At 35.4% G+C, this 14,091-nt stretch overlaps 1 protein-coding gene across 1 annotated transcript in view; it reads left to right on the top strand.

The window, feature by feature from the left end:
- The window catches only part of INPP4B (inositol polyphosphate-4-phosphatase type II B), a 295,785-nt gene that overhangs the window by 252,679 nt on the left and 29,015 nt on the right, over nucleotides 1-14,091 (top strand). Inside the window, exons 20-23 of the mRNA XM_064416567.1 lie at nucleotides 816-956; nucleotides 3,393-3,490; nucleotides 7,142-7,254; nucleotides 10,169-10,323. Coding sequence (XP_064272637.1) covers nucleotides 816-956; nucleotides 3,393-3,490; nucleotides 7,142-7,254; nucleotides 10,169-10,323 — 507 coding nt within the window. The remainder of the gene's footprint in view (nucleotides 1-815; nucleotides 957-3,392; nucleotides 3,491-7,141; nucleotides 7,255-10,168; nucleotides 10,324-14,091) is intronic.

Raw genomic sequence — 14,091 nt, 5'->3', positions numbered from 1 at the left:
CCTGGAAACAAATGGGTTTTCTTCTAGTCTGTTTCGTTTTTTTTGCCTTTTTTAAATTTAGATTGGTTGCTCTAACAATGAAAAGAAAGCAAATAAAAGCTAAGATAACATCACCCCATTGTTTCTGTTGTGGAGTGGGGCATCAGTTCTCAAAGGCAGGTGGAATCCAACTGGGGGCTTCCATGTGATCAGAATTTGGCCTGGCAGCCAAAGTAGCACATTTTTCATGAAGCCAGACCGAACACAAATATAAGCCCAGAACTGCTATATATTATATCCCTTCTCCTAAATCAGGATTCATGTTTGTGTGATGAGCATTCAGTTATTATCTTCACAATTTTGTTGCTGGTGATGCTTTCTACCCCCAGGGAGAAAATCCAACCACTGAAGAAAATGTGAGTTTTACTTTGGGTTTTTATGAAACATTTTTGCTCATATTACTTTTAGAGTGGATACCAGATCAAGTTGTGACTTTGGAAGTTTTTGTAACTCAGCAAGATGCATTTTAAGAGTTGAGGTATTCTTATTGATATTTTGGTAGCAGAGGACTTTTTTGCTGCTTTCATCCTTACTTATATATCCCTATTTTCACTTCAGTAAAGTTAGTTTGTAGTTATACACAGTTATACCTGCCTTTCTTCATGTAGCTTGGTTATGCTTTTAAAACAAGCAAGCTGAATCATCTCTTTTTATGGTTCAGTTAAGGGAAAAAGGGACAGATTTGTAAGTTTACACATTCTCTATAATTTTGGAAGGTTATTTTAAGCAGACCACTCAAGAACCCCATCTTTATTCTTGTTTTATATTTTTCCTAGTGAACATTACATTATAGAGGTCCAGCTTCCAGCAAAGATGTTTGAGCTGCTGCCACAAGAGATTAAAGAAGGAAAGCTGCTTCGCATGTATCCGGTGCTCTTTAATGTTGGAATCAATGAGCAGCAAACACTGGCAGAGAGGTAAGAAAAAGTCACATTTCATTTTCTGTGCATGTACTCCATGCTGGTACAGGATATCTCTCAGGATTAGAAATAAATCTTTTTTGTTATTTGCTCTTGGAAAATCTCACGTTGACTCAGTGTGTATTTTCAAAGGTATTAAAGGAAATAAAAACAAGCTATGAAGCAATGTAGAACAATGAAAAAGTCCAGATGAAGATACGACCATAAGTAGGGCTTCGTTTCACATAGTCAGTGCCATGTTTCTCTTGGATACAGATGCAAAATATTTCACAGATGCAGAATTTTTTTTGTATGCACTACTCTGAAATTCTCAAACAAGTTTGAAAATTCAAAGTTCTTATATCTTAAAGTGTTGAAGAGTCTGGACAAGTGATAAGCTAGAGAAATGGTCTCCATTTTTCAGGGCTTTTTTCCAGGGTTGTGGAGTGGTGGTTAATAATAGGGAATGCATTAGTAGTATGTTTGTAGCAATGTGAAGGCTGATAAAGTTCTGATGTGTTATTAGTACTCCTCTGCAACAGATTGCTGGAAACTAATTAATTAGTATAATAATAGTCAAAGTTTCACAAATGTATTAATTTTCTTTTCCAAGAGAAGGTATCTGTTGGTCATGTTAAATTACTATGTTTGTGCAGTGCTAAAACTGAAAGGTAGAAGTCAAGATGTCAATACAGACAGCTACTTTTAAAAAACTTTTTTTCTTTTAGCTGCTTTTATTAACAGAGCATTCAAAATACATAATGCTTATCTTTAGGTTGCATTTGCTGTAAGCCAAAAGCTTATAGCAAAGCTGTAGCTGGAGTGAGAAGGAGACAGTGAAAATCCTTAACCTGGATAATAGGCAAGAAGTTAAGCACCACAGTATTTCACCTCCTGCTCATTGTAGACAGCCAAGTAAAATCAGTCTCATAAAGAAGTCTATGAAAGAATGCTATCAGGTAGCTTTGTGAATGTTTATGGGACACTTTTCCAAGTTGAGTGGTGATATGTGAGAAAATTTAGACAGAAAATTGAAATGGGAGACATAGACTGAATTGAAAGACAGAAAATTTGGCATTTTACTGGTGAAAAGGTTGGATAGTTGGTTAGAGAACTTGGGAACTTCTTGAAAATGAAAATAGGTTGTTCTTGATGCCATAAAGAGGAAAGCGTTGAGAGCAGTGATGTGGCCAAACTCATAATGAGCAAAACCAACAAAATCAGTCATGACAGTTCTGAGTGGGACACTCAAAAAATAAGAGATAAGACATGAGGTGGTAGCCAAGAAGCAGGCTAGTGGGAGCTTACATGTGTGAGACAGGCAGGAAGCACTGAATGTTACGAATGTTCTGAGGAAAAATTGAGAAATAGCCTGATTACCTGGGGGCTTGTAGAGGAGTTGGTATGAAAAGATGTCTGGCTTGCAAGTGAAGTGGCAGGAGGTATTGTTCCCAGTGGTCATTTTACATTGTGCACAAAGAAAGGCATGAGAGAAAACGTAATAGCCACATATCTATAAATATGGATATGTACTATTACTCTATTAGAAAAAAACATCTTTTTTATTTGTTTTTTGATAGAATACACTTGACCATATTTCTGATTTAATAGAAATGTTCTCATGTGACAATGCAGCAATGGCTACTGAGGAAGTAGTCACATCTCCCTGTGCCCATTGAAATATTTTCTTCCCTTGTACACAATATAGCCGTATATTTGGTATCTTCTGATCCGTGTCTCCTTCTCTCTACCTGAGTTTCTCACTTACCTGCCCATGCCTCTCTTCCTGTACTCCTCCATTTCCATTTCAAAGCTATTCTAAAGATGAATTGCAAAAACTTGGCCCTAAATGCCACAGGGACATCCTTGTCTTTACAGTCACATCTCCGTAGTACCGTGAGATTTATTTTCTTGGCATGTGAAATGTGGCTGTTGTAGAAATCTTGATCTTAGAGACAAAGATAATTGTTTCTACAGCTATAGTTAGTTTGTAGATAAGCTTCTCTTCCGTCTTGTGTCACTTTCATATTGTCCAGCTCTTAGAGAAATTAATATGCTTAAGCAACAGCTGCACTAAGAGATGGAGGAGTTGGTATTCTCTGCCTATGATACCATTTGGAATTACCCAAAAGTGCCTTTCCATTTATTCAGGGTTTGTGAGGGGAAAAAAAAAAAAGTGCCTTATTGCATGTGTATAAATAGATTGCTTTGTTAATGAACTTTTGGAAGAAGTATGCATCAGTGATGATCTCATTTCCAAAAATTAGTTCCAAAGCATACAAGAACTTAACTACTGCATGTTTGACAAAATCTAATACATTCAGCACTATAAGACAAGTAATAGAAAACCAAAGCCATTTCTTTATGCAAAGAAATAGTTATGAAGGATAATTTATCTTTTTTTTTGTTTGTGGGTTTTGGGTTTTTTTCATAATTTATTGTGTATTTTCATAGGTTTGGAGATACCACTTTGCAGGAAAACATTAACCAGGAAAACTTAGAACTTCTCAAAGAATATTACAAGTTATTTACGGAAAAAATGCCTCCTGATTGTGAGTACAAAATAATGCAATGTCCAGGTGGCCTTGAAAAGCTTTGATGGGTAAAAGGTTATAAGACAGTAATATTAGCAGAATTCTATAACTTGTTCCATAAATTTAAACATTTTGTATCTGTACATGACTCTGTTGATCTCAAGAGTGATTTCAGGCTCAGTGCCACAGCAGAAACTACAGAGAAAATGAAACAGAGGAATGATGAACTGAACAGCTATTTTAAGTTATTAAAATAATAAGTTTCTTAATATTTCATGTAGAAGACACTCTGTGCCTACTGTATTTGTACAGAAATACTTGGTGGGAAATTTCATCAGCTTCAGTCATACTCTCTGTTCTTATTTGGAAAATGTGTTGAGGTTTGGTGAACCACTGAGAAATCTGCAGATGCAAATAAAAGCAATGAGCCACATCATCATTATATGAATAACAAGGTTTCATTAGAATAGGCCCTGTATTCCACTTCTACAGAAATTCCGTATTATAAACATAAACATTACTATGCTGTTACTCAGATTGCCAAAAGCAAGGACTGAAAAAACATTTCCATCAATCTTATCCTGTTAGTTTTAATGCCTGAACTACGAACTATAGTCCCAAATGTTGCAGATTTAGCAGCCTGATTTTTAAATGCTATGTAAAGCTTTGATACATCACATGCGTATGAATATGATTATCTCTTATATCAGGATGATTTAAATTTGGTAATAATTTTGATAGAAACAAAAGTTCTCTTCCTGAATGGTGGGCAGGATGCCCATCCATCACAGACCTAGTATTTCTAGGATGCCTACAGAGAAACTCATACAACAAGTTGGGTGATTAATTTAGGAGAATCTTGCCAAGAAAATATCCTCGAAAAACTAACTTCATTCAGGTTAGGACTAAGGTAGATGTGGTACCTCATACACGGATTTTATTTTATAAAAGCAAAAATTTGCATGCAGATAGTATTGGCTGCTCTTCATTAACAGAATTTAAACTTGTACTGTCTTCCTGCAGGATTATCAGTGAGCCACACAGTTCCTGGACTTCTTTCAGACTGTGAAGGCTTTTGAGAATTAATCTTGTCTAGTTCATCATGTATTTTATGGTTATAACTTTCTTGCTTTTTTCTCTACTTTTAAAAACTGAGTCTCTTTTTTTATACAATTTCTTACAGAACACAAAGCACCTTTTGGTTCCACTGCCCTTCCCAGTAGCTCCCTGCCAGCATATGGAATCCCCCTTTTGCCTTGGAGAAATATGCCTTTTAAGCCAGCCCCCTGGGAAAAAAGTGAAGCTCTCAAACTTGTTCATTTAGGGGAGGACTTTAATCCCACTCCTGTTCCCCCACCTCTGGAAGACAAACTTCCATACAAGGCTGGCAGCAGCCCTGGTGCTGAGGCCAAGTGAGAGGCATTCAATATTGATGGCTCTTTGATGGTTTTATCCTACCTATCCAGATAATTTCCTGTAGTGCCAAATCTGTGCTACAAAATAAATGCAGGACTGTGTTCCCAAAGCTGTTAGTTCCAAAGAGTGCTCATAAAGCCCAACAGAATTTGAGGACTCTCAGCCCTATTTGCCAGGCTGGTGCATCCACTCTTGGCAGCCTTCCTGGCCTGCTGCTTCATTCATATATTCCCTTTCAAAAAATTAAATTTTCCACTCCCAGAAAGGTATTGCCACCTTTGCTGTTAGTTTTCCTCTTGTGTCTGTATTTGTCCTTGCCAATATTCTTGCTTGTAACTAAGCATCCATGGACTTTGTCATCTTTAAGATGAACATACACTTCACCATTTACATGTTTCTTAACCTCTTAAATTCTTTTAGCAGAAACTGAAAATAATAGTGTGTTTCCAGCAAGATTCCTACCAAAAATGCTGACCAAATATAGCTCTGATTGAAGCACCAAAATGGTACCACTTTTATGGAAATGCTAAGGATAGTAGGGGTCCAAAAATATAAGATTTTTTGTTTAGTAGTATATAATTAACTGAACAACAAGACTGGTACTTCCAGGCTCCTCCCCCTTATAATCTATAAGCCTGATTTGGTGGTTTAATACTGTGAGGGACCCAAGGAGTTTAAGCAATTGATCATTTCCAGTCAAGGTGTGACTCATTTGGCAGTACTATAAATTAGGAGACTCTCGTGGTGCAGCCACCCCTCTGAGATGTCGCATTTTCTGCTGTGAACCAAAGGAAAGCTGCCTGGAAGCAGTAAAATGTTTAGTGATACATCTGCATAATCTCAAAGCATCTTTATAATTGTGTGCTCTATGTATTAAAGAAACAGATGCACCCATTAGTGTAATAGTCTAGCAGAGTGTGATGTGTTTTTATGTGCTCTGCATTATCTAAGTGTACAGTCAGAACTTGTAATACACGGTTAAAACAATCCACATGGAAATTATTGCAAAGCAGATTCTGGATGTACATTTCCCTCCCTATTTCTTTTTTTGTTGTTTGTGAGTTTTTTTAGACAGCACAGTATGAGTGAATCAACTTATTTCTTTTTGAATGTATTTAAATTACTTCTTACTATGAATCATGGATAAGGGAAACTACAGAATTTATTAGATGTGAAAGGTAAAAGCCTGTTGATAAGAGGGATCATTCTAACTTGGATCATGTTAGGAGAATGGATATTGAGCTTCATAAATACTTCCCTCATTTTTATTCTTTCAACTGAGTATAAATCTTTGGGCTTGGATTTGGGGCCTGGATTGTGGGGGTTTTTTTTCTTCACTGGATGGACAATTTACTTTCTTTGCTTGAAGAAACTGTATCATTGATCAATTTAGTTTCATTTTGTTTCACCCCTTTTTGGTGAAAAATATAATTAAAATTCTTTTTACTTTGCCACCATGAGAAGAAATCATTTCAGAAAACAGATTCTGTTTGTTTTTATTGATTTTCCAAACTAGTGAAGATAAAGGTAACATTAGAAAAAATGCTCCTCTATATACATATGAAACAGAGGGGGAAATTGAATTGTTTGCTCTTGAATTTTTGCTAGAGACGTAGGGTAAATTAAACTTCAGCTTAAATGCCATACCCAGAACAAGCAGGTAAAATTTTGGATTTTAAGTAAACTTGAAATTGACTTGAAATTTTCTGCCTCAAAATAAAGCCCCACTTAATTTTGGGAGAAATATACTTTGATACTTTTTAGAGGGGATACTTAGTCCTATTTAACCCTTATGTTACATTATATAAAAATCTAAGGCACATTTCAAAACAATAATTAGATGTTTCAATTTGAAAACAAAACCAAAATGTTTGACTTTAAAATAAAAAATCATCCCATCAAAGTAGGTTGTAATACACTCAAGTTTTGTTTTCTGATTTCTGTTGCATGTGTGTAATAGCTGATGAACAGAGCCACAGCAGAGATTTGATTTTGTTTTTCACCATCCATTTATAAGATAAAAGTCGAAGATACTTTAAATTTCCACATAAAGATTCTAGGGAAGACAAAGCAATACTCAAAAAGACATAAGGTTTGCTTATTCCTTAAATATTTAGCTGGTAATTTCCATCTTGTATTCCAAAACAAGGCTGTAAATAATAGACCTGTTCTTTAGCATAAGCATTCTTTAGTCAGGACAACTATACCATCAGCCTTATCAAAATGAGCAACTTTATCATCCCTTTTTTCCAGGTTTACCACATTTTCAAGAACAAAATGATTTAAAGGGATTGCTAGAAAGTCTTAATCAAAATATCCAGGCCAAAAAGAGAAAGAATGTAGAAATCATGTGGCTGGCTGCAACGGTAAGCTCTCTTGTTTCAAAGAAATTGATGAACCAATCATGAACTCATTTTTATAAGCTTACTGATATTGTAAATGCAGTGGATTTTAAGGATATGACTGGAGAACTCACTGGTTAAAGAAGGCAGATGTGCTGTAATAGTTTTTAATGTACTCATTCCACTCATAAATTTATCTCTTCTTCTTCCACCTAAATTGAAGACAATTTCTTTTTCTCACTTTTTAAACTAGTAGAACCTGCTAGAATTTGAGCAATTTGTTTCATATCCATTCTTTGATAATATAAAATTACTCAAAATAATTTCTGTTTTTCGTGTCCCTGAGGTATGATGTGGGACATGATTGCTTGCTCTGGATTTTTTTTTTTTTTTGCTATTGCTGCATTCAACTTTTGATTTTCTGTAATTGAATTAATTTCACAAGTAACTTGTCACAAAAGACATGCAAAGGACAATCAGACAGGGAGAGCACAAAGAAAGAAGTGATTAATACTTACTTTACTTTTCTCCCATAATTCCTTTCTGTTTCCCAATTCTGTGGGGTTTGCACACTCATGACAGTGCAAAAAAAAGTTTTTTACATTAAAAAAAAAGGCCAGGAAAACAACTCGTAGTTTATAAAGAGCTGAAGCTTTTCAGGAATGTGAAATTCAGCCACATAGTTGTCTTATATTTAGAAAAATACCTTTGGTATCTCTACGCCTTACACCAGCAGAGAGTTTTTGGTATCTACTGAAAGTGAAGCAAGGCTTTGTGTTTTGGGAGACTTTAAAATGTATATACCCTTCAAGGCAAATAAATATTTGATACAAAATTATTAATAACATTTTCCATTACTTTTTTTTGTATTACTATTTAACACCAGGGAAAAGACAGTCTTAACTGTATCTTTGTATTAATAATAGTGCTGTAACTTTCATATTACTAATAACATTTTGCTATGTGGTTAATAAATATTATCAAACACTATTGCAGTATAATTCCTTTGTAAGGAAAAATATGTTTTTCTTGCAGCACCAGTCTTGAAATTACTATGAAACACTGCTTTTAAAAAAGTAAAAGATACAATACAAAATTATTTACATAAGAATGTGCTACATCCTTGGGTATAGAAAGTTGTATTTTACCATCTGTTTGGGGTTCCCTGAAAATAATTTGATGGGTAAAAAGCATTCTTTGGATATATAAAGTGTTTCAGGTTTTTCGTTCACGGAATTCTATTTCTCTTTAGTTTCCTTTACTTTACCTTTCTGATATATGTTATTTCTGGTTCCAGTGATCTACACACTGTTATTCTATATTCCATTTATTTTTTGAAAAAGATGTAAGAATAAAACTTTGTCAGTGCAGTAGCTGTGAATATCACTTTTTTATTGCAGTAGGTGTACGATATTCCACTTTTGTATCTGTACCTGCATGGAATCCCTGATATAATTGGAATAAATTTATAAGAAGTTATAATATAATAAGAATAAATTTAATTGAAGTTGTCTATTTCCTCTACTCCTATGTCTCCCTACATCAGAGCCCATCACTCATCGAGAATAATTACCTGGGATTTTTTACTTTATTTTTTTATGGGTTTTTTAATATTTTAATTTTTTTAGGACTCATTCACATTGAATAGCCCCCATGAATCATGGACTTCCAAAGATACTAGTGCAAAGAGAATTAATCTCTTCAATTATAGAGTTAACTTCTTTCACACCATTATTTAAGAAAATTATCATATAGTACTTGTTTTAAATCCCAGTGCAACTGTTCAAATTGTTAAACAGATTTAACTTATAAAATTTTAAGTTATAGGATAGAAGAAATACTCATAGGTTCTCCTTCACTATCCTGTACCTCTTTGGATTCTAAGTAAGATTCCCTTAACTGATTCCCTCAGTGAAACTTTTGAGTTGCCTCACCATGGTATCACAAAGAACTTAAAGGCTCTAAGTATTTTCTGATTTTAATAGAATTTAATAGTATTTATTGATTTGAATAGAATTTCTGAGAATGCAATTAGCAGATGAAGAAACACTTATTTGCTGAACTGACATTGTGGAGATCATGTTCCAGTTCATCCTGCAAGCTCTCCCATGATAGCCAATGTGGGAAGTTCCTTTTTGTGATTACTGCTGTAGTTTATTGCCTTGCCCTCTTCTCACAAACCTTTTGAGGTTTTGTGCAATTATACCTATGATTCTCCAGGGATAGGTGTAAGCAAAGTATTACCTTTTCCCAGGACAAATTATATCTGGGGAAAGGTAGACCCACACTTGGGCGCAGCAGCTCTCCTTTAAATTTTTCTTTTTCTAGTAAAATATTGTTTGAAACTGAAGTATAAACTAATAGAATGTTACAACCACCGATTGATTCTTAAGGGGAGAAATCATCCTCCAAAATGTCATGTTTCCTTTATGTGTTATAACTTTTTCAAAGTATAAGTGAAAGTAGACAATCCATGGCAGTCATTTGTGTTAAACTTTCTTAATTGTGAGCCATACATTGAACAGTTTACCTGCTGAAAATAAAAACTGTATAAGTTCAGATGTGTCTGACTCCATACCTTCACAAGAATTTATTCTGCTGCATTCATGTTTGTGGGTTAAGACTTATCAAGATTTTTCTTTATTCATTAGGTATTCAGACAATTAAGCTTTAATTTAACAGGGTGGTTGCTAGATTAAGTGAGGAAATAGTGAAGGAATTGTTTCTTTTATAGTTATGAAAAATGTCTTTTTATAGTTATAAAAATCCTACGTCAAATTCAGGAATTTAATGTACCGGTACTAACTTTTAATGGGTGTTTTCTTCTTGAGAAATGCTGTAGCTGTCTGGATGCACTTTCTGGGCTTGCAGAGTTGCAGGGGCTGCACAGCCTGCCCGGTGGAGAATGGCTGACCTGTGGGGCCTGCCTGTGTTTCAGATTTGCCGGAAGCTGAACGGGGTGCGCTTCACCTGCTGCAAAAGTGCCAAAGACAGGACATCCATGTCAGTGACGCTGGAGCAGTGCTCCATCCTGAGGGACGAGCACCAGCTGCACAAAGACTTCTTCATTCGGGCGCTGGATTGCATGAGGAGGTAGGTGGGGCTCCGTGCACTTCAGGCTAGGCCAGGACCACCAGCACAGAGGGTCTAAGGCTGGTTCTAAATGCCCAGCAGAGCCCAAGCCTGGCTGAGCAGCAGCCTGACTGCTGCTAGGTCACCTCTGGAGTGCAGGGTCTTTGCAGCTGTGTGTTTTAGCAGTAATTAACAGTTTCTGAGATAGGTGATACCTTGCGAGGGTCAGTGACTGCAGAATCTGAGCAGCAGTCTGAACAGCAGTTGCTTTAAAAAAAAGTTATATTTCAGTTTTGAGGGTATTTTTAAAACATTTGCACAGTCATTAAATAATTTGTTCAACATCTACACAAATATTGAGAAAGCAAAAGAAACATTTGTTGCAGATGGCAATTCTTACTAGTCTGTGTTATTGAAAAGAAACATCCTAGTAGGTTTGGACTGGTGGTGTTTGCCATTAATATCTGATAAAATCTTTACTGTGCTTTAGAAGAAGTTAATTAAAATATGTTTTATTCTAAATTGCAACTATGCAGAAATTGAGGCTGATGTTATCAGGAATGTTTAATTAAAAGATGTAAAGATTTCTCATTACCTGAGTTTTTAATGAATAAAAAACATTAAGCAAAAAAGTTTTGATCATACAATTAATCCAGATGCTAGATTGTCTAAAGACACTTTCATCATTGGTTTTAACAAGCTTAATCATATAGTTTTATTCATATAGTAATAGTTTTAATCATATTGTCTATAGCAGTTTTAAAATATATATGCCCAACACTAGAATAACATATAGCAAAGATCACTGCAAAACTAATAGAAAATATTTTGGTCAGCCTGCAAAGAAGTAACTGAATCATATCTTGGACATTTGTGAAACACAAGTTGTTTGTATGGTAGATTTTTAAAGATCATAATAAGTAAGCAGTCATGTTTACAGTCTGTAATGGGTAATTCTGGACCTTCATATTCATTATTGCCAAAATAGATGCTTACTGTGTTGATTAATACTACAGATTTACCCGCATAAACCCTTTGTCCTTTGGCACAGATAGCTGTTCTAAAGAAAAAAGGTAATTTTATAAAGAGTAAATGGGCTGAGATGGCTTAGTTGTAAGTTTAGTTCACAAGGTGCTGCTAATGCAGTGAGATATGGTGTGCTGAACTGAGCTGTATCGTTTTGGATGTATTGTACCTTGCATAAATCCCTCAGTCTCTGTAGTAATTCAGTGAGTGAATGAGTTTTGTGCAGTCTTTCATAACTACATGTTTTATCATTAATGAATTCTGAGTTTTCTGTGTTAAATTTCGTTTATTGGCATTTCAAATGCTTTTTTTTTTTCTGTTATGTCTCCAAGAAATATAAAAGTATGTAAGCTACAGTAAGTTACCAGACACAGGAAAACTAATTAATTACACAAAATCACCATAATGTTAGAATGGCATTGAAAATTTTCACATAAATATAATTTTAAAAACCCTGAACTTGTTACTAAAAAATCTAGTATGTTTTTGTAGATCAAAATATAAATGATTTTGAGTGGGTTTATGTCATGTGACTGATTTGAAAGTTTAGAAGATGAACACATTAGTTATATTTGCAGGCAACAGTAATTTGAAGTCATGAAAGAGTGACGAAAAGGAAAAAAAAATCTGAATAATACTTAAAAATTAAACAGGAAGCACCATTACAAAAATGTAAAATCTATCAGTTATGCTGTAGTTTCAAACAGACAAAAGCTTTATCCTGCTCTTACCCTGTATATGAATTTCACAATTGAACTAAAGTAGGCGAAAAATGTGTTGGATAGGCGGTAATGACTTTTACTGGGTGATAGGATTGTCTGAGGATTAAAACAAAGGCTTTGCAAGTAGTGGCAGTAGCATACAAAATAATTTGCACCATCAGGCTAATAAAGAAAGAAAGAAATCTAACTATGCTAGTTGCTATCAGTCTAACACTGTTCACATAACTAGAGATTTTAAAACAAAATAAAATAAACAGCCAAATTACTCTTTTTCCCTCCCAAATTTATTCTTTTCCCTCCCCAGATATTTCTTTCCCTCATGAGTTGGTCAATGAAAGCCCAAAAATTCAGAACAGAAGAGTACAAACATCAAATGGGAGCATAGCACTTCACCCCGCAGTGCTCCCAGTAGGAGTTGGCCTACCAATTTAAGATGTGTCTTTGGATGGGGGGGTGGGAGTTGTATCTCTGCCGCTATTTTCCAAAAGAGGGTTATGCAGATACCAACTGAGCAGGGGCTGCTGCTCACTCCCCTGAGCTGCAGTGTCTCTGGAGCAGGGTTAGAAGGGACACAGCGCTGCTGCCCGGGTGGCCTGGCAGGGATCCTCCAGCTGGGCACTGCTCCTGTTTGCAGATGCAGAATGGAGCATCTCAGAGAAAGGCATTCTGAGACAGCACACTGGGAAGGAAAGAGCAGGTAGGCAAAGGAGAGGAGAAAAAACCCTTGATTTCCACAGGTGTTTTAGCTAAATGTCCTGTATTTCACTTGAGGGAAGTTCAGCAATTGTGGTTTTGAGGTTTGTGTGAATGAGGTCAACAGACTTGTTTGGTAGCCATCGTTGCACTTGTCCTTTTGTAGTTTCTTTTTTATTTGATTACTTTTGCAGATTTGAAAGATAATGCTTTGCATTTCTAAAATTTTCATTAGGTACTTTTAGAAGCTTTTAGAATGATTTTCACATCTAAAAGAACCTATTTTCTTTCAAGGGCAGACAGAGGAAAACCATTTGCCATTTAATTTGCAATTTTAGCAGTTTTTTCCCCAATGAATCTTCTCTAGATCACTTTGTTAAACTTTGCCAATCAAATCCCTTTGTGCTGATTGCCACAAATTGCTTTTAAGCCTTTCAAAAGAACAAGTAGACATGAAAAATTCAATTTTAACCTCCAGAATCCTAACAGTTTGGATTGACCTTTGAAAGGCTTCTTTTAAGAGTTAACAGTAGGAGGTAGAGACTACTGTGAAACTAAGTGAGCTGTAGGTGATTCAAAAGCAGACTTTATTGGAAATGCCATAATTTTGAGATATGAAAATTATAAAGATGCCTGTGTAGCTGTTAGGCATTTTCTTTGTCTGCCAGTGGTGACACAGCTTTTGCTGTTGGGAAAGGGAAGCATGTACTTACAGGTTCATGCTTTCTTGCCACCAGAAGCTTGGAGATGCTGGACTTCTGTGTGCTGCTGCTTTTCAGTTTCTTCAGGGTGCCCAGAATTTTGAGCAATCCAGAAGTGATTCCCATAGTTTCAGCATATTTACTTTAGTGTACATTGCATAACTCTGTTTTGGAAAATACTGCCTGTAGCTGTTTTTTTAATGACTTAGCTTGTAAGTGGAATTGTTGTCTTTTAGTGACAAACTATACAATGTTTGTTGCTTCTTTAGAAAAAAAGGCTGTACAGGAATCCTTCTATTAGCTCTTCCTTTCACTTATGAAAAATGTGGTGAATGAAGCAATGATGGGAATGTGTGCTTTATCATTTACAATATGTAATAGATGGCTTTGTCCTCAGTCGTAAGTCTGGCCATTATGTTGCTGCAGTTGATGTGTACCTGAAGCAGCCATTCTATAAATAATTCCACATATTATAATTTCCTTGATATAGGTTTGTGACTTCCATTGATCTTAGTGACATGCATAGTTCAGAATGAGGAAAATCAATATATCATCCCCTCTATATCAAGTGCTTGTAATTCACATCATATTAAAATCCTGTTTATAATGTCTTTGCCACTTCCAAGTCACTTTTTACAGGCATCAGT

The sequence above is a fragment of the Passer domesticus genome, chromosome 4, assembly GCF_036417665.1.
Source record: "Passer domesticus isolate bPasDom1 chromosome 4, bPasDom1.hap1, whole genome shotgun sequence".
Lineage (NCBI taxonomy): Eukaryota > Metazoa > Chordata > Aves > Passeriformes > Passeridae > Passer > Passer domesticus.
This window is presented reverse-complemented; position numbering and strand designations above follow the sequence as displayed.